This window comes from Paramisgurnus dabryanus, chromosome 21 (assembly GCF_030506205.2).
Source record: "Paramisgurnus dabryanus chromosome 21, PD_genome_1.1, whole genome shotgun sequence".
NCBI lineage: Eukaryota > Metazoa > Chordata > Actinopteri > Cypriniformes > Cobitidae > Paramisgurnus > Paramisgurnus dabryanus.
Window position 1 is genome coordinate 14,390,349 of NC_133357.1, and position 27,049 is coordinate 14,417,397.

Genomic DNA, 27,049 nt, shown 5'->3' on the forward strand with positions numbered 1-27,049 from the left:
GTTATTCCCTGCACCCAACCATCTGTTGCCTTCAATGAGATTTTGTGTTTAGTTTAAACTTAAACCACACATTGTAAATATGGTCTCACACGTTTACAGTATTTACGCATTTGGCAGACACTTTTAAGGGACTTATGGTATCAGTAAAATGCAGAAGACTATACACCTGAAGGCATGCAGACCGAGCCAAATATCTCTGAATACATCCACACATACATAAAGTCATAACCGGATTCCCGCATAATTAGATTTGTGTGCTTTCTCCTATATGCATTGTGGATGTGACAGAATAGTGATTCCTCCATTAAGAAAGGCCTCCAAAGACATAATTAATCATATCTAACTCATCCTTAGTATCTCAGGAACATTACAAAAACAACAAGAGAAGACACATTTTCAAGTTATATTGCTGATGATGCATAAATTTCAGAGGGCTGTGAAGTCTTTCATCTTAGTCTACTTTGTTCTTTTATGCCTTAGATTATTTCTGTGTCACTTCAGGGTGTTTGTTTAATGTTTAACTGTTTAAAATAGTCCCTGGGTGCAACTAAAGTGTCACGCATGCTGATTAATTTCAGCACACTTCATTATGGCAAGGTACTCCAATTATATATTTGTCATGTCGTATTCGCCTATTAGGGAGTCCTGTCTAATTTAGTTTCAGTGTTTGCCTGCACTTGGAGGCCTTTTCACAGATTTCAAGTTATTAACATTTCACCTTAGCTGGGAAATTGTGCTTTTATTAATATTAAGTGAAACGTGGTTGAATTAATTCACTAAATTCATTCAAACCCATTCATTATAGTACTAGAGCTACCTAAGAAGACAACTATTACATAACAAATGACACGATTCTGTAAAACCAGACAAGGATTTATGATTTTTTTATGGACAGCGATGGGTTTCTTGGGGCTTGACCTCAAAATGTTTTTGTTACATTTTTGTCACAAGTGAAACCATTGTTTAAGTTCTAGCACTACTTCTAATATAATCTCAAAAGACATTTACTGTATGAAAGTCTGACACATATTCTGGTTTATTCTGTGGTAAGCTCATTTAAATAATATCGACATTTTTAAAGACTTTAGAGTGGACTCCAAAACTCTTTTACTGAGGCATGATGCCAACACTGTAAAAAATTAGCTGTAAATATGCATATAATATCTATCTCATGTAGAAGATAAAGACTAAACATGTTTCATGTTTATTTAACTTTGAACAAACTGTTGCCCGTAAATAACATACAGTAAATGTAAAATCTACAGTAAGTTACTGGCAACCAGCTAACAGTAATACTGTAATTTTCACAGATTTTTTACAGTGAAAAAGCTATTACAATGAGTGTAAATAGCATCCATTGTGGCAAACGGTATTTACAGAAATGCAAACGTTACAACTTACCCCATAGGTGGGGTAAATTGTAACAGGCAGGGGGTTAGTGGTAACACTTGCTAAAAATTAAGTTTGCAAGCAAATATTTCAATACTATTTTGTCTATATACTTGAAGTGGATATTGTTTATATATCTGTCTATAATAGACAGGTATCCACACTTCATTCATCTATCCCTTTTCTAACCATATATCAATTATAAATGGATACAAATGTCTAAATATGTTAGAAAAAGCTGCACAATTATGACAAAACATTTTTTATATGTGACCCAGTCTGTAATGACCATACTACAGTTTCAAAATCAAATTCTGAGATAATGAGCATCAAAGTCTGATTTTAGCCATTCATTTCATTATGATTTCAATCTTTGACATGACCGTATTCAATCAATATTAAAGTTATGAACAAAAATAAATTTGACACACAATTTTTTAAGACCAGCACATTTATTTTGTTGGCAGCCAGCAATCATTCATGTGTAGCCTATTTAAAACAACAGCAAGAATTACGCTAACTTTAGCGGTTTTCATATTGTAAGTGCTGAGGGGTTAGTTGTAACACAGCGTTACAATTAACCCCGCTGGGTCAAAATATTTTCATGCCCACCAAAAAAGTTGCTAAGAGTTGCAGACATATTTCAAAACGATGCTATGTTTTAGTCAACAAGACATTGATAAATATGACATAGCATTGGATTTGGTATCTTACACCCGACTTAAAAACAAAAAAAACATATGATAAAAAAAGTACTTAGATGCGACCAAAACAAACGTTCATCAAAACTCTGTGGAAAAACATTATACATTTCCAATCATTTGCAGGAGATCATCTTTTGGTAGCGTGAAAAAATACCGGAAAAACAAAACTTTCAACCTTGTGCAACAATGAAAACAGTCCGTGTTAAAACTAACCCCGTGTTAGTTTTTGCCCTGTGCACCCCTACTTATTTTTTATAAGAGAATATGTACTACCTTTGAGGTGTACATTACTCCCAAATTTTTTTATTAGGATCCTATTTTAAAAATGAACACACATAAAATTGTATAGCTTAAATGCACTGTAAGTCACTTACAGAATTAAAGCGTCTGCCAAATGCGTAAATGTAATGTAGTATCACGCTTGGCGCTGTAGTTAAGTTCTCTGAACACTAATCCAAATTCACCTTTGAACTCAACACCTTTATTGTTACTCTTTCTCTTCTTTACCTCATTTCATCAGACACAGTTCATTCAAACGTCACCTGCCTCGTCAGATGCAGGTAAGCAGTCTGGATCTCGGGGACGACTACGAAGTGGACGAACAACCAACCAGCATAGGTCGCATCAATCCCGAACTCTACAAGCAGATCGGCACAAAAAACGAAGACTCCAGCAACGGTGAAAGTGGAAAAAACTGCGGGAAGATTAATTTTTCTCTCCGGTACGACTATGAGAATGAGATGTTACTTGTTAAGATACTCAAGGCTTTTGATCTACCAGCCAAGGATCTTTGTGGCAGCTCTGACCCTTATGTAAAGATCTACCTGCTGCCAGACAGGAAACAGAAATTCCAGACTCGGGTGCATCGTAAAACGCTCAACCCCACATTTGATGAATCCTTCCAGTTTCCTGTTACCTACGATGAGCTGCCTGTCAGGAAACTCCATCTGAGTGTTTTTGACTTTGACCGATTCTCACGGCACGATATGATCGGAGAGGTCATACTGGACAATCTGTTTGAAGTGTCTGATCTCTCAAGAGAGACGTCCATCTGGAAAGACATTCAGTATGCTACCTCTGTAAGAATACTCTGCTTTCTTTACTGTGAAGTACACTTGTGTTATAACAGTAATGGGAGAGGGGTGATAAGCTTTGTGCATCAGCAACATCTCTGACACATCACTTAAGGTTGGTTGGTAGGATAAAGGCCCATTTAATGAATCCCCAGCAAGTACTTTTAATTTTGCACTGGTCAGACAGTTTGTGTTTGGTGGAGATAAGGAAATCCTTTGAATTATATTATAAATAACACAGCCATTAGCTTTATTTGTGCCTGCTGAGCTGAATTCCTTGTTGGGTTATCAACATGGTCTGTGTAAATGCCATCCCAATATTCACTCTTTCTGGGTACACCTGCGTAAGAAAGCAAAATGAATGAGTGTTCAGGGATCTAGTCTCATTAACACAGAGGTAAGTTGGTAATTCACACATGAGGTTGACAGACACAGGCACGTTTGTATAATGGTTGAAGTAATTGCGTTTTTCTGTGACGGGCACTAATAAGAGTTGGTGTCAATCAAAGCGTGCTTCAAGACTGCAATATTAATCGACGCGCTTAACCTCCAAAATAGGTATTGAGGTCAACTGAGGTTAGTTGACGACTGCACTTCTTTTTAAAGCTAACCTCACAGGAGCAATTCAATAAACCTGTGCTTATTGCTCTCATGGCAGGGAGCCGGCTGGACATTTGAACTTAAGCACTACATCTATCTCACTTATCATCTGCTTACAACTATTAAAATTAGTTTAATGCCGGCAGGCACATTCCAGAAAATATTATCGAAAGATATTAAAAATCATTTAGCCACAGAATCAAAAATATGGGCTGTTCAGAGAATATTTTTTGACAGTACATTGGTCAATAGAGTTGAATTAGTCCCACCATAATTACACTTTTCTTTCCATTGTCTTCTATTCATAACCAATCAAATGCGTCAGACTGGAAGCGCAAGCTTGTGTGAAGATATTTCACATTTCGTTGCGTACCAAAGTTCAAGTCTGGTGAACTCTGTCTTGCAAATTTGTATCACATGAAGACATGTGACCAGTAGAAAATCGGTATGTCACGGCGTGACCTTTCTCTTCTTAAAAGCAAAGGTGGACGGGAGTGACCACACCCTTACTCTACAAAAATAATTTAAAGGAAACACCACCGTTTTTCAATATTTTACTATGTTCTTACCTCAAATTAGACAAATTTATACATACCTATCTTTTTTCAATGCGTGCACTTAATCTTTCTACAGCATGTCGTAAATGTGTTAGCATTTAGCCTAGCCCCATTCATTCCTTAGGATCCAAACAGGGATGAATTTAGAAGCCACCGAACACTTCCATGTTTTCCCTATTTAATTGTTACATGAGCAGTTACACGAGTAAGTATGGTGGCACAAAACAAAACGTGGCGATTTTTTTAAGCGAATAAAAATGAGAACTATATTGTATGGCAGAAGAGCACTTAGTTTGCAGCACTTCGACCTTGGGTGCAGTAATATTGATGGAAGTTTGAGCGACAGGGGGAGTAGTCAAGTGGTGATGTTACTGCACGCCGTGGTCGAAGTGCTGGAAACTAAGTGCTCTTCCGGCATACAATATAGTTTTAATTTTTTATCGGCTTAAAAATCACCATGTTTTATTTTGTGTTACCATACTTACTCGTGTAACTACTCATGTAACAGTCTTTAAATAGGGAAAACATGGAAGTGTTAGGTGGCTTCTAAATTCATCCCCGTTTGGATATTAAGGAACGAATGGGGCTAGGCTAAATGCTAACACATCCACGACGCACTGTGCATGCATTGAAAAAAGATATGTATGTATTATTTGTCTAAGAACATAGTAAAATATTGCAAAACGGTGGTTTATTTGGTATAATTCAATAACACGCACTCCAAAAGATGCTGGGTTATTTTTAACCCAGCGTTGCGTCGAAAAAGTGACACTGGGGAAAATGTTTATATATGACCCAAAAATGGGTTAAAGCAACCCAGCATTTTTGGATTGAAACAACCAGGATAGTTTCAATTTTAAATTTTTAGAAGGCATTAGTTCAGTATCCATGAAGTTCACATGCTTTTACAAATACTTTATTGTGACTTGTTTACAGTTGTTTTACAGCTAAGTCTGGAATTGTGTCCATCCATCAATCTGCTTTAAAAAGTCTCTTATGTGTTATACTGAACACCAACCTGCAAATAATCACCTTAGAGGGCTAGAGAGACATTAAGCCACAAAAACTAGAGTCATGGGATATGTCCATCAGACGGAGGCTTACTGAGCTCATTTAAAGTGATTCATATTTACACCACAACTAATACTGTTGAGAGGATAAACTCCAGCACCATGAGAACTTTTTCTCAAAGTTGGCAGTCTTGAAGCATACAACTGTCACTGTTTAAATGAATGGCTTTCATCTTGCTTGAATGTGTCTGTTTGCCAAGAATTTCAGTTTTAGAGTCTTCTTTAAAGCACACTCAAAAAAAAATGTTGGGTCAAAAAGGGAACCCAGCTGTTGGTTGTTCCTCTCCAAAGTAAAAATTGAGGAAAAAATAATGCGTTCCAACACGGCCAGCATGGTTAAATTACAACCTGATTGTTTGGGTTTGACCCTTTTTGAAAATAACCCAGCATTTTTGTGTGTGTAAGTCATTGACATTTGCATCTGATCAGCAGTTGCATATATCAGTAACTATGGCATATTTGGTCAATTTTACTATACATAAAAATTGGACAATTTTGAGTCAAATAACTTGAAATTTTCAGTATTTTTGAATAGAAAAATCACATGTTGTATTATTAAATTAGCTGTAATAAAATGACGGGTCACATGCAATAGCTTGGCCCTGGTGGAAAGCCTGAAATGTTTAGCAGAGCTGATGTTTAATTAACGGGTTGCTGGAGTGGCATCCAGGAGAATAGCACAACATAGACAATCGTAACAGCTAATTGGTCACTGTTGCTACAGTGCATATGTCTAAACTGCACTTCTTTAGACCTCAATATTGAGTCATAGGCTTATTAAACCTGACCTTCACAGTACAAATGTCAAACCACATTGTCAAATACCAATGAATAACTTCTGTCAACACTTAAGTAGCCTTTGGCACATCAGTGAAATGACTGGCATCCAATTGGCAGTTTTTTCTCTGTTTAGCCCTTGTGCAGACACAAAAGTAAATGGTTGCTAATACTCTATTGACACTGATGCCTCCATGTGTCACAATCCCCCCAAAAAACTCAGTTTCCCATCATCCTCCACGTTCCCTCACCTGTCTCAGGTCTCCAGTCATCCTTACTTGTCAGCCATTACCATCATCTTTTAAGCTTGCCTGTTTTCTACAGTGGTTGTTCGTTGTCAGACATGTACAGTATAGTCATATTTGGTGTGTGTCTTCATCCCTGTCTGCCTGTTTACTTCTTTGTATTCTTGTAATTAAAGTTTAGTCTTAATCGTGTTTCCAATCTTCTCCCTCAACACGCAAAGCTGACACAGCGATAGAAGCCAGCATGAATCATGCACATCAAAGCTCAGCTTGTTAGAAACAAAATCTATAATATTTGAAGTGACATTCTTGGTTAATTGCTGTCTGAATATAGTTCATTATGATTTTCAGCACTATAGTATAAAATCCAAGTGTATAAAAGCATAAAAAAAAAAATGCTGATAGCTTTTTCGGTTTTTTGCCTTTAATTACCAATTGTATTTTCTACCTACAGTAGTAAGTTTAAGTAAGAATTTACATTGAAAAACTAATATTTTTCCAAATGTCTTGGTAATTGGTATGTCCACATTTGCTTTTATGACAGAACTCCACTTTTAGCACTCAGTGAACACTTTTAGCAACACTAACAGTAGGAATCTGGTCTCCCATCCAAGCAGAGGCAATCGTGCCCATTCCAATTTTGAGCCAAATGGATTTTGCATGCAACCTTTAAATCAAAGAGTGTCCATTAATCTGTTACTTGAACATATATGACAAATTCTTCTCACTTTTCAGAGATTTTTGTCGTTTTGATAAGGTTTTGATCGTGTTGCATGTTAGGCGGCATGCGCTGCAGATGCAACCGCGCAGTCGCATACGTCATCAGCTTCTGAGCGCGGTCACGGGATCTTTGCTGCTGCATTTTGCTAAGTGAAGAATTAAAGCGTCGTCAGAAACGCTCACAACATTTCCAAACCCCAGTACGGTAATGTGCAGTTAACCCTCGCTGTGTAGAAAGTATATGGTTTAAATGTGGACAAGTCTCGACGTTATAATAGTAGATGTCTAGATTCATTTTTGGTACTACAACGACAGAGTTCACGAGGGCACGGAAATAACATGCTCACATGTGAGGTAAAATTTTGAGCAAAAATGCGTTCCTCTAATAATTTAATATAAAAATATTTTTTAAACCATTATCGGACATTAAAATCAATTAGGTGACTGCTTATGTTAATTTAATTGTTTATATACACTCAAAAAAATTATTCATTGAATTAACTCAATAAAATTGTGGGCAGGATTTCCATCCAATATGAATGTGTACCCCTAACTCATAAAAAACTGCTTTACACAATTAAAATATATTGAGTTGGTCCAACTCAATTTAAAGTAAATGGCAATACTCAATTAGTTGCCTCAACTCAATTTAGTGTAGTCTGAATAAGTCAATTTAGCGTATTTTGAATAACTCAATATAGTGTAGTCTGAAGAACTCAATTCTGTTATTTTAAATATAACGTTTTTATATCATACTTATTAGCATAAGCACATCTTAGCATGCTTATAATAATAACATATGATACTTTGGATGAGCATTTGAGAAGAGACTGATCTCCAAACAGGCATAAACACTGTAAATGCTCATTGAGAGAAATATGTCACATCCACAACCTAACCACAAGCGCCACTCTTCTGCATGATGGTAACCAAACAATTTAAAAAAATATAACACAAACGCTTCTAAATCAATAAGATAAACGGACATTTAACACTATTAAGTCTTTCTCTTTACCTAAAAATGCATAAAATAATACTTAATTTAAAAAATGACTCTCCAAAAGCCGTTTCATGCAAAGCATGCTGGGAAATTCTTTTTCCAGAACCCAAACTCAAACTAATTGTGTTAACGCAATTAAAAAGAAATCAATAAATGATTGTACATATTTATTTTGTGTTATACTAATTAAATATATATACTTATTGCTCTTAATGAGGTATTTTACATTTATTGAACACAATTTTAATGTGTCATTTCTAAGAAGGGCTTGAATAATTTTTTTGAGTGTACGTTCTGGATTTAAAATTACATTAATTTTATGGCATAACGCAGTTGTTGTGCAAATGCATTAATGGCACAATTAAACAAGTCATTAAACAGAACGTTAACAAACCAAAAATGCCATTTCAGATGTAAATATGATGCCAATATGTCATAATTCTGATTTAATTAATTGATATACAGTATTTGATATGAAAGTTAGTCAACACATTTATTTTGGTGTTTTTTTACATGAAGTCAGGGGGCTCAGATTGCTAGAAATGTAAGTGGGAGTGCCATGACAGAAAGCTCTGTAATATTTCTTTTAATGTTTGTGTATGCACAAATTTCTATGAGCTGTGAACACTTAAATTGGTGAATGACACCCCTGCATCCTATTAGTGAACCCTGCTTCGCTTTAGTTGGAGCTCATAGAGCAATATGATGCCAATATATTTGACTGATGATCTCAATATCCCTCACAAAATTTTTGTCATTATTACTTAATGATAAAACTCTTTATTTCAAGGTTAAACCCAAATCCCTGATTATTTATGTGGACCGCACTGTACTTTTTAATAGTTGTCACTGTACCATATTTTTAATATGTAACCGCCAGCTATAGCATTTATACCCAGACGACACCGGGCCAAATTCGCTCCAGGTCCACAGCAGAACTGCCGACTTTGGCACCGATCTGGAGAGGATCGTTTTTTATCTGTGTAATATCTGATCCTAATTACCAGGACTTTGCTGTTTATAGATGGTGCAATGTTGTATTTGTTTGAAACATCACTGCACCATTATTATTTTCACTGTTATCTCAAAAGTTCATGCATTGAAAAGCTGACCTTTATAAAAGAGTGCGCCATTATGTTGTTACATTGACTTTTGTGTGTCTAACAGGAGAGTGTGGATCTTGGTGAGATCATGTTCTCGCTCTGCTATCTGCCCACGGCAGGCAGACTAACACTCACAGTCATCAAGTGCAGGAACCTCAAGGCCATGGACATCACAGGATACTCAGGTACATTTCTGTCACTTAACATTGTGCTGCCTCAGAGCATTTAAATACATAGCCGAGCGTAGAAGTATCATTCAAAAGGGTCAGTTTATTTTTAACAAGGTCGAAAGTGAATTTTGTAATTTTACACAATCACATGGCAATTCAAACTGTAGATATTTTACAAGGTGGCTAATCCGTATTATTTCATATTAATCCATACATTTTGGGTTTGGGTGGGGTTTCATTATTGCTTTATTCAAATAATTGTATGTTTTTGTACTATTCACTTTAATAAATTAACCAACTTACAACAAATTCCTTTAAAATTAGGTTGAATTCTCTCACTGCGCAAAGCTGGTTTGTTTAGTTCTAAGAAAAAAATAAACAAATGGTCATGATAAATTATTGTACAAAAACATTTACAAATGTTCATTTGTAAATAACTAACGTTATATTTCGGTGCATTTGTTGAAGAGGTCCATACGAAATATTTTTTTACTGCTTCTGGAAAACCGCTTTGCTTTCTCATACTGTTATACACTCACCTAAAGGATTATTAGGAACACATGTTCAATTTCTCATTAATGCATTAATGCAAGTTGCTTCAATGCATTTAGGGGTGTGGTCCTGGTCAAGACAATCTCCTGAACTCTAAACTGAATGTCAGAATGGGAAAGAAAGGTTATTTATGCTATTTTGAGTGTGGCATGGTTGTTGTATTTCACAATCTGCTCATTTACTGAGATTATCACGCACAATCATTTCTAGGGTTTACAAAGAATGGTGTGAAAAGGGAAAAACATCCAGTATGCGCCAGTCCGTTGGGCGAAAATGCCTTAATGCTAGAGGTCAGAGGAGAATGGGCCGACTGATTCAAGCAGATAGAAGAGCAAGTCATTACAACCGAGGTATACAGCAAAGCATTTGTGAAGCCACAACACACACAACCTTGAGGCGGATGGGCTACAACAGCAGAAGACCCCACCGGGTACAACTCATCTCCACTACAAATAGGAAAAGAGGCTACAATTTGGACGAGCTCACCAAAATTGTATAGTTGAAGACTGGAAAAATGTTGCCTGGTCTGATGAGTCTCGATTTCTGTTTAGACATTCAGATGGTAGAGTCAGAATTTGGCGTAAACAGAATAAGAACATGGATCCATCATGCCTTGTTACCACTGTGCAGGTTGTTGTTGGTGGTGTAATGGTGTGGGGGATTTTTTCTTGGAACACTTTAGGCCCCTTAGTGCCAATTGGGCATTGTTTAAATGCCACGGCCTACCTGAGCATTGTTTCTGACCATGTCCATCCCTTTATGACCACCATGTACTACTTCCTGCAGGATAATGCACCATGTTACAAAGCTCGAATCATTTTAAATTGGTTTCTTGAACATGATAATGAGTTTACTGTACTAAAATGGCCCTACAGTCACCAGATCTCAACCCAATAGAGCATCTTTGGGATGTGGTGGAACGGAAGCTTCGTGCCCTGGATGTGCATCCCACAAATCTCCATTAACTGCAAGATGCTATCTTATCAATATGGGCCAACATTTCTAAAGAATGCTTTCAGCACCTTGTTGAATCATTGCCACGTAGAATTAAGGCAGTTCTGAAGGCGAAAGGGGGTCAAACACAGTATTAGTATGGTGTTCCTAATAATCCTTTAGGTGAGTGTATGTTAAGTCCAATCTCTTGCATGTTTTTTATTACAGTTTTTTCTGTATGGGTTTAATTTAAACTTCTCAGTTTCCAAGGTATCCAGAAAGTAAAAAACAGCATTTCAATTGTGAGTCAGGAGACAATTTTAAGCTCCAATAGCAAAATATCTCCCACTGTCATGGTTATTCCTTAATGATATTTCACGCACCAGACATTTTTTACTTTTATCCTCCCAGTAAACGTTTTTCATTTGTAGTGAAATTGAATTTGCATGCGCTGGATAATATCTATTATGAATTGCCTCAAGCAAATTTGATGTCAAGACAAGTACTTCTCATCTGATTTGTTCTGCCCGAGCTGGATGTGGTTTATGGCTTACCAATTCTAGGCATAACAGATCAGACAAATCTTGCAATGATGGGGAAAGATGGAAATCAGTATCTCAGAATCAACTCTAAACGCATTTTATTAAAACACTGAATCTTAACGGCCTTCTATTCACACTGATTATTAACATGGATCAAATAAAATATCCAGCATTCAATAAAAAAAAAATTATAGTATCATTTTTAAGCTTTTGTTAGGGGATTCATTTATTTACATGTATTATTAGTAAATGCTAAAATAAGAAACAAATTTATTATTTAATTGATATAGCTTTATAATAAGTTGAGGTGAATTGATTCCAGTGTTTTGTCTAAACAGATCCCTATGTCAAAGTTTCCCTCATTTGTGATGGAAGACGTCTGAAAAAGAAGAAGACTACCACAAAGAAAAATACTTTGAACCCCACATATAATGAGGCCATTATCTTTGACATCCCTCCTGAGAGTATGGACCAAGTCAGCTTATACATCTCTGTCATGGACTATGATCTGTATGTAACACAGTCAGCTTCCTCTGATTCATTTAAATGTGTTAGTGTTGATTCTTAAAAAAATCTTTTGATAGCTTAAAATATAAATTTTTAGATTTTGTTTTGTTATTTTTGCTTTGTATGAAAAAGAATGTCTGCTTCTATGTTCCTCAGAAGAAAATAATATGGTTTTGAGATGACATGAGAGTATTTTTGGGTGAATTGTTCCTTTAAGTAGAGATTTGGAAAAGGTCAGGTGTCTGAACATTCACTGTTCACCTCTCAACAGGTGGTTGGCTGGTAGGAAACCCTGCGTGTATTATATTCAGCAGTCTGAAGCAGTCTAAATCCATTTTTGTCAATCTGTTTGTAAAGGTGAAGAACCAACATAGCTTTAGATGAAAGGCTCGAAGCTGCTGTTACACAATTCTCTTTTGTGGGTTCATCTAAAGATCAGTGCCACTGACAAACAGTAAATGTATATTGATATGTTTTCCCTGTGGCACTTTAAAAACCTTCCTTTGAATTGTAAGCATGCACATATGAGTTTAGAGAAGTGTGTTACACAATCAAACACAAAAAACCGAGACGAGCTGATTAGGTCACGCAGTCCTTATCATCAAAGCTCATTATAAAAAAAATACAATGAGTAGTGTACAAGTGAGCAGATACACACATTATATTTATTTCTGGAAAAAAGAGCACTAATGGATGATTGTAATGACATATTTAAATCCAGGGGTTATGTGTGATATATGGGATAAGTAATATATATATATATATATATATATATATATATATATATATATATATATATATATATATATATATATATAGCGCGTTCGGTGTCTATTTACAAATAAGTACAGTATATAAATCTTCATCTAGTTTCTATTTACCTTGTGTGACATTATTCATTTTCACTGTCTTTTCTGTTTAGAGTGGGCCATAATGAAATAATTGGTGTGTGTCGTTTGGGGAGTGGTGCTGAAGGTTTGGGTAGGGACCACTGGAACGAGATGCTGGCATACCCCCGTAAACCCATTGCACACTGGCACCCCCTTCTGGAGCACAAGAAGTCTGAAAAAGAGGTATGTTACCCTTTTAGGACACACAAATGTGAAAATGAACAGTTCATATACTGAGCAGAAATATTGGTGAGGATCAGATGTAATAATCAAGTTTCTTTTCAAATGCAAATTGCATTGCTAGAATCCATTTACGACCGAATGCCAATCTTTTTGGAAACATTAAACTCCCTCTAGCAGCTTCTTTAGACTTGTAATGTGATAAATAATACATGAGTGTAATCTGTCAATGTTAATTTGAATTTACACATTGAAATATTATCTGGTTTGTTGAAGAGTTAGAAGTTACTGAACTATATTAGTTGTCTATGTTGTGTGCCAGTTTTATTTCCTCAGTGCTCTATACTGTATGCTCCCATTGATTGTTTTTTCATGTGTCTTTTCCTACAGTGGAAAACTAGAACGGCCAGTTTTGACAGTCAGGGGTCTTGTCCCTCCCCCAAACCTCCTGCCAGCCCTTGATCAGAGCCAGATGTAAAGCCACAGCCTCGGCATCTTCACTCTCTTGCCGATGTCTGTCTGTCTGTCCGAGGAAAAGAAAGAAAGAGAGAGAAATATACTCCTGTTATCCACTTTTCCCTACGGGTTGCTGTGGATGCTTCCCGATAACCCTGATCTAAGATCAGACCCTGTCATCTTTGCCCGTTGTTCCTCGTGTTCAGAATGTTCAGTCCAAGATCTTCAGTCGGCTCCTGGGGGTGTTGTGCAAACTACTTCTATATCTACTGTAGAATACTCTACAAAGCCAACGTTGTGTTCCTAGAATAGTTTGGTATCGTCAGCAGAATTGTTTCTTCCCCCAGATTGAAATGTGACTGTGATTGTCCTGTATTCAGTCTGTGTGCAGTAGAACTTTCCACACAACACTGCAGATCTTTGTGGATGCGGCTGTTCAGATCTTGGTTTTTGAAAGCAGGACCAATCGTCTTGGGAGACTGAGGTTTTGAGAACGTGGGCAGAATGATGAAGGTAAATTAGAGGTTGAAAGAGAAAAATAATGTCTTCTGTGGGAAAGCAAATTAAGAGATTTGAGGAGCTCAGATGCAAAAGACGCTACATGCCAACTCCATCAGAAATTAGATAATGATATTGACCGAATGCTCATCAAAAACCTTCACTTCAAATCCGCTTAATCACGGCCTCGGGCCATTCAGAAATTTAGCTTTGTTGACAGAATCCGCTAAACGTCAAATTCCTGGATGAATTGGAAGAACGAAAGCGTGTAAAACGACCATGGATCACATTTTAAATGTGGGTCCCTTTTGAGTACTTGGACCTGAATACAACACGTATGCAGCAGTGACATGGATCACAGCGCCCCCTTATGTGTGGTTGAGTTTATTCATTTTTACAGTCATCATTTGTAATGTTTCTAGTTGCATATGTATTATGTAGTGATTTTGCAATTGTTTACTATGTCTTGCCCAAAGAAGTGAATTTTTTTTAGAAAAGGTGGTTTTTGCCGAAAAAGCTTGCATGCACTTTGCTGCAAAAAACTAATTTGTTCAATTCCAACGAAATGACTAAAGTGACAATTGTATAAATAAGGCATTTAAATAACTGACTAATAACATTTCCATTGCCATTACTGTGAAAAAACATAAGAGCCTGTTAAAAAATGCTCAGTTAAAAGAAAACATGCAGATGCACTTTGCATCTGAACTCCTCATTTGTTATCTGCTAAGCTATGAAAATATTATCTTTAAAATCCTTGTATGAATACAAACTGCGTGAAGGTACGAAGAATATAAAAAACAGCAGTTTATAGATGTTGTATAAATGTTATATGTGAAAAAGAGATTACATTTTCTCAGAGCACAAGAATGAAAAGAAAACAGAGATGGTTTACATGTAAAAAAAAAACACACAATGTAGCTGAATAAATCTATTTGATTACATGAATATTCATGTGAATACCAGGAGTACAAAACTGGGCATTTGATGTAAGAGTTAAAACATCTGTCTTGGTTAATGAGTTTTTCTGTTTGCTGAAAAGGAGGTAAAGCAGAAAAGTACCATTGCATTTAATAGATTCAATTACTCTTTGAACCCTCCCAACTTTCCATTTTAAACATCTTATTTAACATATTTTTGAGATGAAATCTTTTATTGTGAGTTAAATTGGACTGTCAAAATGTTCATTATTTTGCTGGAAAATGTCTGAGGTAAGGATTGTATGCCTATGTTTTTTCCCGCACTGTATGACAAGAGCAGGGTTGATATTTCATCAAAAAATTATGAGGTATTTAAAAGTATTCTCCCAGCAGGTTTTAGATGGTTTGTTTTATTGGACACCAATCAATCATATTTTGTTTATGACAAATGATGTGAGGAAAAACATACAAATGCAAGTACACACAGTCTATATCCAGAACAGCTGTAACGTAGAAAATATTGTGAGGTAACAAAAATCCTTAATATATATGTATAAATTATCATTTTAACGATGCAATCTTGTTCAGGAATAAAATGTATATAATTTAGAGCTGGACAATGCAGGTAAAATAATCATTAATGCTACTTTTTTGAGCAAATTTATAACCACATTTGTTTTATTTTTCTGATTTGGAAATAATCTTTGTCTGATTGACTGCTTACTGTCATTGTGTTTTACATTGCTATTTACAACAACAAGGAAATATAAATTTAATGGACATGTTACTCTTAAAAGGGACACTCAACTTTTTTTGAAAATATGCTAATTTCCCAGCTTCCCTAGAGTTAAACATTTGACTCTTACCGTTTTGGAATAAATTCAGATGATCTGCGAGTCTGGCGCTACCACTTTTAGCATAGCTTAGCATAATCCATTGAATCTGATTAGACCATTAGCATTGTGCTAAAAAATAACCAAAGAGTTTCAATATTTTTCCTATTTAAAAGTTGACTTTTCTGTAGTTACATCGTGTACTAAGAGTGACGGAAAATTTAAAGTTGCGATTTTCTAGGCAGATATGGGTTACGGCAGTCCTTGATTATTACGCCAGAATGAGAGTATAGTTCCTAGCCATATCTGCCTAGAAAATTGCAAATTTAAATTTTCTGTCAGTCATAGTAGACGATGTAACTACAGAAGAGTCAAGTTTTAAATTGGAAAAATATCTAAACTCTTTGGTTATTTTTTAGCACAATGCTAACGGTCTAATCAGATTCAATAGATTATGCTAAGCTATGCTAAAAGTGCTAGCGCCAGACCCGGTGCTCAGCTGAATGGATTCCAAAATGGTAAGAATCAAATGTTTAACTCTAGGGAAGCTGGAAAATAAGGCAAATTTTCAAAAAAATTGGAGTGTCCCTTTAAACCTACACTACAACTCTATGTACAAACTGCATTAGATCAGAACTTCCCGCTATATCTTGATAAATCAAAGCGTAAAGAATTGCAAACAACAATTGAACTGCACACAACTGTCACAAAGACACAAGACATGAGTCCCGATAAAGTGAATCTTCTATGCAGGAAGTTTATTGTTAACTGAGGCAGCAGTCCTGCTGCTTGGGTATATAGCTCAAGATTTCAGAACAATGACTTTTCACTCATATCCAGCTGAGGTGTTGAAATATCTTGAAACATATATGGCACTCGGGGCTAGTTTTAGATTATGTCCTCCATCTCACAGGATAATTGTTAAGTTTTAAATATTTCTATATAGTAAAATAGATTTAATATTTTAACGGAATCTTTGAAAATACCAGTTAACTTGTTGAGAAAATGGTTGTGACAAAATACAACGTTTTTTTTGGTCTTACCTGTTTATACAATATTAATATGTTGTAATCCTCAAATAATATAGAGTGTGTTTCTGTAAGTGAATAATATACAATAAGGTTTAGAAATATAAACTGGTTATTTACCTCATCGCTAAATCTTGTGTGCTGTGTTTTAACAACCTGTTTCTTCTCCCTTGTGAATCGAACAACTTTCTAATTTTGTATTGATCATTTGTACTTGCAATATAAATTGTAATGTTTAAAGAGGTTCTTGTATTTCAAAAATGCCAAAATAAACATTGGTTCAGTCATTTCAAGGATCGATTCGCTTTTGTGAATTCCCATTTCCAACTATCACTGAGTCAACCATCCTTTATCAGAAAACTGCATATTGTCTCATATATACATTTTAATAAATTGTGCAACTGTAGCAAAACCTCTGTGTACCAATGAAGTTGAAGAAAACAACTTTTTTATAGCCAAAGTTGTAAAGCCCTTTATGGGCTCCAAAAGCACACTTTCTATTCTTCCGGAGGTGGCATTATTGCCCACAGCTTCTTTTTCAGCGCTAACTTATAAATGATTTGGTACCCATCATCCCAGGCATAAAGCTGTCGCTCCTCCGGGTTGTATTTTAGGCTGGAACTAGCTCCGTAACGCCTGGGGAAATAAACCAGAGGGGCTTCGCCGCTGCTTACCATATCATTCACATCAAATACACACTGCACACGTGAGCGACTCGGTGGCTTGGTGTTATAAACCACATAGACTGTGCCGCAGACAATAAAAGCCGATTCGGCGTTGCTTCTCGGGCAAGCCGTGTCCCACATCTGCTCTATATCCAGAGAGTTGGAGTCCATCTTAGCTAAATTAATGGTATCCCCAGAAGAATACAGGGCCCACAGCCCATCCTCATCTGCTATTAGGTCCACCAGAGTCTCTGGATTAAGGTTGTACACCGGGCTGTTATCTTCAAGGGGGAAAACTGCGCTGTCTGCAACCGTACCATTTTTAAGGTCATATTTAATAACTCGAAGCTCTGAGCTTTCGCTGATATAGTAGAGAAAGCCATCGAATACTGCATGCCCAGTCCCGTTCCAAGAAGACGGCAGGGTGATTTGCCTGCTTTTAGACATTTCTGATGATGCTGAGAGCTCTCGCACTGAGTTAAATTCATATAGGGTGTTATCAGACGTGCTGTTGAAGACATAGACTTTTGCTGACCTGGCATCTTTGGTCCACACACCTTTGGGACTCCCGAGCCTTTTAAGAATCTTCATCGCTCGAATACTGGATACAAGGTCAACACACACTGTCAATCAAACAAACATTATTGATAAAATTACCAACAAGATGAACATTAACCAAGTTCATAGCAATATTAAACAGATCTGCTTTATTTTTTATTACTTTTTAAGATAACCCTTAGAAATGATCAATTGTAAACAAGTAAAAAAAATGTAAGGGTTACTAACATGGTTATCCTGGGTACCTACAAGGACAGTCATCCAGCCTGCACTACACAAACACACCTAGCAATTTTTCTTTTTCCAATATCACGATTTTCCATGAGTAAACTCCAAACACATTCAGTGTTCCCAAGCCACTAGATGCTAAATTTAGCTAAGGCCATGAAAGTAAGTTTGTGTTTTAAGTTGAGATTCATCTTCATCAACCACCCTCTTCGCTCTACTCACCAGAAACCTCAAAAAACTCGTCCTTGTTCCTCTCTTTGACAACCACGTCCTGTTCTACCATTTTGTCTGCTGCTTTAACGCAAGGCTTAGGAGGATTCTTGGTTTCGATGTAGTCCATTTCTCGTTCCACTCGGTCCACCCGTGCTCCTGCTCCCTCCATGTCCAATCGTATTGTATTGTATTCCTTGGCCAGCTTCTCTAACAGATCTGTGGATTGCTGCCTAAATTCACTCAGGTCTGCATTGTAGCGGTTGTTTTGTTCATGCCACAGGGCAATACGTTCCTGAAAGTATAACAAACTGACTAATAAGACTATTTTACCACCTAGGATAAAGACATTGCAGTGGTAAATAGAGCTGTCTGTGCTTATAAAAAGGGTTTGGCAATTATGGTCCAGAAGCATATGCTGAGGAGGGGAGAGAATGTTCCATGGCTTCTTTTAACTACTCAAACAGATAAGAAAGCTCTTTCATCATTTGAAAATAGTGTTAACATAAAGATTTATAAATCTAGCTGTGATTCAATAAGGAAGAAGTCTGAGTGATTTATAACATGTTATATAAGATTTTATTTTATTATGTAAGGGACTATTTACAGTCACCCAAAAAGGCAAGTTGTAAGTTTTCTCCCATAAATCTTTTGATGTATTTTCAATTTATCTACGTATAATTACATATAATCTCTTAATCTGAGGACTCCTAAGCCTTTTGTCATCTGTCAAAGGCTAAAAGGGATTATTCCCTCAAAAATGAAACTTCTGTCACACTGTAACTTAAAAAAGTAAGTGTTTTGCTGCCTTAATTTGTTGAGTTAATTAAACTTAAAGGAAAACACCACTGTTTTTCAATATTTTACTTCTTACCTCTACTTGTGTTAGCATTTAGCCTAGCCCCATTTATTCCTATAGCTCCAAACAGGGATGAATTTGTACACTTGTATGGTGACACAAAATAAAACTTTTGTTTGGAGCCATAGGAATGAATGGGGCTAGGCTACATGCTAACACATTCACAAAGCGCTATACACCGTCAGAATAAAAGGTACAAAGTTGTTCCTTTTTCTGTCGCTGGGGTGGTACCCTAAAAGGTACCTTTTTGTACCTTTATACAACACATTGAAATGTTGTACCTTATGGGGTACAATATTATACCCTAAGGAGCAATTGTGTACCATATGGAACAATTTTAAACCAGTTAAATTTTAGGGGTACAAAACTGTACCTTTAAAGGTACACAATAGATCCTTGTGGAACAGTTATGTACCTCAAAAGGTACAACATTGTATTATGTTTATATACCAGTAAAGGTACTAAACTGTACCTTGGGGTACCACTCCAGCGACAAAAAAGGTACAGATTTGTACTTTTTTTCTGACAGTGTACAAAGATTAAAACTTCACGTATTGAAAAAGATAGGTAAGTATTAATTCATCTAAGTTGAGGTAAGAACATAGTAAAATATTCAAAAACTGTGTTGTTTTCCTTTAAAATATTAGTTAACTCAAAAAAGTTATGTAAAATTTTGAATCAACCATTTTTTTTAAGGAAGTAAATTTTTTTTTTAGTTGAACCAACATTTTTTAAAACATTTTACAGTACATCGTTTACAAAACCTCGTATTTTTCTAAATCTTTATCACATTCTTTATTCGGATGAAGAAAATATTTAGAAAAATGACTGTAAGCTCACAGTTGACCTTACCAATCGACGTCCATAGTATTTCCTTTACCTACTATGGAGATCAATGGGTACCATCCGCTGTGTGTTTACTATCATTTATCAAAATATCTTCTTTTGTGTTCTAAAGAAGAAAAAAACTCATACAGGTTTAGCACAACATAAGGGTGAGTAAATAATGACACATTTTAAATTTTGGGGTAAACTATCCTTTAACGCTCATCAGAAAAAGAATGCTTAGGTCTTCAGATGCTGGTTTTACTATGTAGTACTGTAGTATATAGTGCATTACTCAACACTGTTCAGAAGTGAGCCATGTAATTATATATATACTTTCAAATTAATGTTAGTCACAGCTAGGGACACAACAAACAATAATATTACATAACATTTACTTAATCGTTTGTGATATAAACCTTACTTTCATTACTTTATACACATTAAAAAAAAATTTATTAACCTCCTCAAGCAGACTTGTATTTCCATAATATGGAGATTGACTAAATTAATTTCATTTATTTAACGAGGTGTCTTCTAAATCATGACAATTATTGTTTATTCAATCTTCTTATTTTCCAGCTTCAGAACAAAGCTGAGAACAAAAATTCTGAGCTTAGTCTGCTTGCGGCCGTGTACAAAAAAGACAAAGATTAAAAATCTAATCTTCAAAGTTGATTAGTTGATGAATTAAACACATCACCGGCTAAGATAAATGCATTACACTCACACTTTTAAACTGTTTATCTAAGCCATAGCATTGATGTTTGGTTTAAGAAAACACGGTATGGTCATTGCTGTGTTTGATATGTCTGAGGGGTTTTGCTTTACAGTAAGTGAGTTACTGTAGTTCAGCTGTGTCTCTGTAAACCTACACTTTAAAGAAAATATTATTTTAGAGACAACCAACAAATGTCATAGTTGATTTGATTCTTATAACTGTTCTGTTAGCATTGTTTTGAAGCACTGTACCTTCTGTGTTTTCCAAATAAATTAATCAAATTTAAAAGTTTCTGCTGAAACTGTGCCTTAAATGTTCCCGAAAAGCTCCGGAAAATAAGTCGAGCGTTGTCAGGATTGCTAACAACAGAGCTAAACCATGGAATTTGACAAGAAAAACCAACTATTTCTTACCTCCATAGCAATCATCCGATTTTCAAGGTAGTTCATCAGGCCCTGGTAGTGGTACTGGCCTCTGGAACACTGAGTCAAAATGGTGAAGAGAATGAAGGATATGATTGCTTTCATGGTAGCTTTGGACAAGAAACACTTTCAGGTACTCCACCAAATCAAAGTAGATTCAGAACTCTGAGAGGCTGAGGTGCAGCAGCTGGATATGGAGAGTTCATGGACCAGTAACAGGGACTTCCAGGGTTTCAAATTCGCTGGCTCTCTCATTTGGCTGGAATGTTTTCACTAACACTGAGGGAGGAGTCATGTGTCCCTGGACTCTCTCTTTCCTTAAGACAGAATAAAATACTGTAACGGAAATATGATGTCTCTGAAGTACAGTAAAATGTTGGGCTGTAAGTAAAATACCTGTTTTCCATTTTTCCTTGATTTTGTTCTATCATCGCTTTAACAAATCTGGATTCAGAGCCAACAGTCTGAAATAATATTCTACATTAATATCTGCAGATGAACTGTATCATACATGCAACTTTACATATATGCTATTGTAGTGACATAGTTACAAGTACATAATACTTGTCTTGAGTTATGCAAACAATCTCATTTAAACTGTGATCTTAAACCACAAATGCACCTGTTCACAAACTCTATTTGCTTAATTTGTAATTATCATACACATCATCCTCCTCATGCATAAATCACTACATGTGCATCTACAGCAGTTAATCTAAAGTGAAATGCACATTTTTAAATCTAAACTGAATTCTGCAGAGTAAAGCAACTTTTATATTTATTATTTATTTTACTTTCTACATTAGATTTGTTTTCTGTGTGTTTAAGTGTACTCTGGAGGCTATATGACTCAAGAGCCAGACTTCTTGCCAGATTTATCAAGGATCAACAAAGCCTAACGTCATGCTGTACCGTCGGATTGGCTGAAAAATTAAACGTTGGACTGACTTTCAGATGTAACCTTGGGTAGATGTCAAAAGCAAACGTCAGACTGACATCCAGATGTAGCGTTGGGTTGATGTCAAAAGCTTACCCAACGTCGGCCTGATGTCCGGATAACGTCGAGTTGACATAAAAAACAACGTTGAACTGATGTCCAGGTGTAACATTGTTTTGATGCAAAAAAAACATTGGTCTGATATCCACATTTAACGTCAGGGTGACGTCAAAAAACAAATTTGGCCTGCCGTCCAGATGTAATGTTGTGTTGATATTAGAACCCAACGTCGGCCTGATGTCCAGACATCGGGTTGACGCCAAAAAAGCAACATCAGACTGACGTCAAGCTGTAATGTCAGGTTAACATCAAAACCCTAAAGTCGGTCTGACGTAGAGATGTAATGTTTGCCTAATGTCAGAACCCAATGTTTTTCCAGATGTAACATTGGGTTGACCTCACAAGCTGTACCGTTGATGTCAAAAAACAATATAATACTAACATCAAAGCTGTAACGTTGGGTTAACATCAAAGCCCAACGTCAGCCTGACGTCAAGTTGTAACGTCTGTTGAAGTCAAAAACCAATGTCATACTGACATCAAGCTGGAATGTCGGGTTTACGTCAACCCCAATGTCGGCCTGATGTCAAGCTGTAACGTCAGGTTGACATCAAAAACCGACGTCATACTGACATCAAGCTGTAATGTCGGGTTAATGTCAAACCCAACTTCGGCCTGATGTCCAGATATAACGTCGGGTTGACGTCAAAAAACAACTTTGGCCTGCCGTCCAGATGTAATGTTGTGTTGATATTAGAACCCAACGTCGGCCTGATGTCCAGACGTCGGGTTGACGCTAAAAAAACAACATCATACTTACGTCAAGCTGTAATGTCAGGTTAACATCAAAACCCAAAGACGGCCTGACGTAGAGATGTAATGTTTGCCTAATGTCAGAACCCAATGTTTTTCCAGATGTAACGTTGGGTTGACCTCACAAGCTGTACCGTTGATGTCAAGCTGTAATGTCGGGTTAATATAAAACCCAACTTCGGCCTGATGTCCTGATGTAACGTCGGGTCAACGCCAAAAAACAACATTGGCCTGACATCCATATGTAACGCTGTGTTGACATTAGAACCCAACGTCGGCCTGATGTCCAAATGTAACGTCGGGTTTACGCCAAAAAAATATGTTGGCCTGATGTTCAGATGTAACATTGGGTTGATGTCAACAAACAACGCTGACCTGACGTCCAGATGTAACATCGTGTTGACATCAGAACCCAACGTCGGTCTGATGTCCAAATGTAACATCGGGTTGACGTCAAAAATCAGCATCATACTGACTTCAAGCTGTAATGTAAGGTAACATCAAAACCCAACATCGGCCTGACATCTAGATGTAATGCCAGCCTGATGTCAGAGCCCAAAGTCTGCCTGACTTCAAGGTAAACATCAAAAGCCAACATTGGCCTGATGTCCAGATTTAACGTTGATGTAACATGTAACCCTTTCAGTTTGAAATGAAAATCGGGCTGACTTCAAGCTTTAACATAAGTCTTGTTTATTTATAAAAAATAACTTAGGGGCAATTCACATTTCTTAAGCGCATCAACAGACGGCTGCGCTTTTCCCCGCAGTTTTAGAGGCGAAATGTGAACCACCCCTTAAAGAACAAAGACAACTGAAAGAAATTAATTTAAGTCTAAATATGCTCGCAGTATACACAGACAGCTCCTAAAGCAAAGCCAAAGATTCAAAGAAACCGATGTCCATATTTCCTGCTATTCCACATGTCACTTGTGCAGCTGAGTTGTTATGGCAACAATTCTAGCAGCTTTGATGTTGAACTCTTGATGCTGGCATATTTTAGGGCACTGACCCGATCTGGAATAATTTGGAGAAATATTTTGAAAAGGCTAAACTGAATCTCAATAACAAATGTAGTCTACTTTAGCTGCAGAAGGTTTATTTTAGCTGCATACTTTCTGTTTTATCAGGTATGTCCACTAGATGGAAGTGTAAGCAAGCTGCAGAAAGCTTATGGCTTACCTGACTTCAATTTCTCGGTTTATAAAAGATAATATAATAGGTAATAATGCCATGTTAATAATAGATCAAAATAATAAATACATTTCCCAAACCAAAAAATGTATGTACAGTGCAGTTTTTTTTATATTAAAGCAGGTTATTATGAACTTTTTTAAAATGATAATTTATAGTAACAGTGCAAAATAAAAACTTTACTTGTATGATCTTGAATTTTTTTTAGACATCACTAAAAGATGGCATCTAGTATGAAGATATGTGTATCGTTTTCATGCACGCTTTTGTGTCATTCAATGTTGATCCGTTGTGAATTAATGGATACAGTGTCACTGATATTACAGTGGTCCGTTCACTGGTAGAACTCCTTCACCTTCTTAAACACCACCTAAATACATATGAAACAAGAGATATTTATTGGGTCGAAATAATGATTGAGTAGGTCAGAAAGCATGACCACCTAGTGCCAGGTCATATAAAAGAACAGACTGTGCAGAAGAGCTATAAATCCCCGTGCCTCTTGTAAATAGCTTTAATACACCCGAGGCGCCAAATCACTTGACCTGTGTTAGCCTCGGCGTTTGGGAAATTTCTGCTTGACTGACTGTTCCAGACTCACCCCCCTACTCTCCCCATTCTCTTGCTGTCAGTACAGGTAATAGTCAAGTCATAATTAGCAGCTGACACTAATTTTGTCTGAGTCTAGGTCCACTTTTTGCACCTAATCAGGTTGCAGGCTTGAGCGGTTTCCTACTGGACCTCGGAAAAAAAGCTCCTCTCGTTTTCACGTTGACTTCCATAGTAGTAAAAATAATACTTGGTTACAAACATTCCTCAAAATATCTTTCTCTGTGTTCAGCAATTAAAATGTACCCTTTGGATAGAAAGCGTCTGACAAATGCATAAATGTAAACTTAACATAAAGACCACATTGACGTTTTATGTGTTTCTGTAGGTGCAAAAATATTATACCCTTTAGCTGAGCAGAAACAGACTCTTGTGCAATGATGTACGCATCCAGGAAACCGAGGGGCTTGATGAAGCATGTTTGCGAATGATGCCGCCTACGTTGTTGGTCGTAATGTCAATTAGTTCATGCGGGAACATTATGTAAACCGAAGGGAATAAAGCCACGCTTATGTAAAATAAGCTGAGTAAAATCTGCAGCATCTCTTTTACCAAATCCATATTCGAAATGTCATCACACCCCTAATTTGTACGTTAAACTACATGTGTTAGGTCAGCACTGCAGACATCAGACGGGCAGAGGACAGTCAGCACCGTTAGGGAAAGTCCTTACAGGGCGGCATTCATTTCGCAGGACGCATAGTACAGGACTCTTGCCCAATGGAAATAAAGACACAGTATCTAGACATGTCCACAGAGAGCTAAATCCCGGAGTTCCCAGGTGCCTGCTGAGCTGTGCCCCCCACGCAGGCTACGTCAGTGCCCAGACTACGCCTGAGAACCAAAAACAAACTCTCTCATCAAAGACAAACCTGTTCATTCGTACCTCACACGTGTCCCCCAACATACTCCGGGCGAGTGGGCTGGAGCAAGTTAAGCACAGCGGCTCATTTAGGCCCGCTGCAGCTGGGAGCCACTTGTGGGTTCATATGGGCCGCTGGTCAACGGCCAGCCGTCATGGCCAGCTTAGACTGAGTTGGGGCGTCCAGGCTTTTGGCCAGACCGAGACCTTGATGTCAGATTGCCAATGCTCCACTTGTTCTCTCTTTCTAAAAAGCTTTATGAACAACTGGGGGGCGTGACCGCATACTATTATATCACCGAGCACTAATTACATGAGCCACAACACATCTCGACAGCCAAACATGTTGTCTCACGCTCAAGTCCAAACAGCCGAGCTCTCAGCGCCGGTGCTGTAATATGACTAATATATGTGGAATGCTTCAGAGTTTGTTCAGTGAATCCTTAGTGTTTGCTAGATAATGCAATTAACAGGATCTCAAGCTCAATTGTTCTTCATAGTAGAGATAATGACGGTTGTGGATTGGTGGAACAAAAGTGGAACTAAAATGTAATCCTGATTCCAGGTCTAGGATTTAGAGTTTAGTTTCGGTATTTATAATAGCAGGTATAATGCTTGCTCTTAAGGTAATTGTCGGTAATTATCAGGGCCACCTACGGTACTATGTGGCAACCATCCTATGTGGTTGCTAAAGTGCTCTGAGGGTTTTGTACAGTGTCAGAAAAATTATTAAAAAATTATTTCAAGTTTTCAAGAAGGTCCTAACATGTACAATTTAGATACAGATATGTATAATATGTATCTTTGAAGTACTAATATGAACATGTAGGTGCAAAGGTGTAATTTTGAAAGGGTACTGCCCCAGTGACAGCAAGGGACCATTTTTTCAATTTTTTTTTGTCTGACAGTGTGGTATGTTGTGGTCTGTCAAGATTACAGATCAGTATAGTCTTTTTAATGACTTGTAGAGAGAAGAGACCCTTTATGATGTATAGCAATGGCCCTGTTTGAAGGACCACCAAAACTTACAAAAATTGCAAAAATTGCGGGAACTTGCAAAAATTGTTTGCAGCTTTGCAGCTTTTTAATGATGTTTACGTCAAATAATCACGTCACTTCATAATGTTCCCATGGCAACAGGGGACATGGCTGCGCTTTGTGAAGTAAATCCAAAATTTTTCAACTTTCTGCTAAGATATATGTGATTTTTGCTACGAAAATGCGGGGATTATGAAATCATGCAAGCCCCGTATATTTTGCGCACGGAAATCTGCAATTTATGCAGCGAAAGTGCACCGTATTTGAAAAAATGTGCACTCGCATAAATATGCGGACTTTGG

At 36.9% G+C, this 27,049-nt stretch overlaps 2 protein-coding genes across 2 annotated transcripts in view; one reads left to right on the plus strand and one right to left on the minus strand.

The window, feature by feature from the left end:
- Positions 1 to 15,824, plus strand: part of syt6a (synaptotagmin VIa) — a 49,623-nt gene extending 33,799 nt beyond the window's left edge. The window contains exons 3-7 of the mRNA XM_065285783.1: positions 2,614 to 3,172; positions 9,303 to 9,423; positions 11,774 to 11,945; positions 12,865 to 13,015; positions 13,403 to 15,824. Coding sequence (XP_065141855.1) covers positions 2,614 to 3,172; positions 9,303 to 9,423; positions 11,774 to 11,945; positions 12,865 to 13,015; positions 13,403 to 13,474 — 1,075 coding nt within the window. The 3' untranslated portion in view covers positions 13,475 to 15,824. The remainder of the gene's footprint in view (positions 1 to 2,613; positions 3,173 to 9,302; positions 9,424 to 11,773; positions 11,946 to 12,864; positions 13,016 to 13,402) is intronic.
- A 627-nt stretch (positions 15,825 to 16,451) lies between these two features.
- Positions 16,452 to 21,472, minus strand: olfml3a (olfactomedin-like 3a). The gene is made up of 3 exons (XM_065285784.1): positions 21,227 to 21,472; positions 18,421 to 18,703; positions 16,452 to 18,035 (listed from the first exon to the last, which is right to left on the minus strand). The coding sequence occupies exons 1-3, from the start codon at positions 21,338 to 21,340 to the stop codon at positions 17,245 to 17,247; spliced, it is 1,188 nt and encodes a 395-aa protein (XP_065141856.1). The 5' UTR covers positions 21,341 to 21,472; the 3' UTR covers positions 16,452 to 17,244.
- Positions 21,473 to 27,049: the final 5,577 nt, after the last annotated feature.

Excerpts from the sequence above, each read along its gene's own strand:
- olfml3a (XM_065285784.1), bottom strand. The coding sequence starts at position 21,340 with ATGAAAGCAATCATATCCTTCATTCTCTTCACCATTTTGACTCAGTGT. Across the intron at positions 18,704-21,226 it reads ATCGGATGATTGCTATGGAG|GAACGTATTGCCCTGTGGCA; the intron begins GTAAGAAATAGT and ends TTATACTTTCAG. Across the intron at positions 18,036-18,420 it reads CGAGTTTTTTGAGGTTTCTG|TGTGTGTTGACCTTGTATCC; the intron begins GTGAGTAGAGCG and ends TTTGATTGACAG.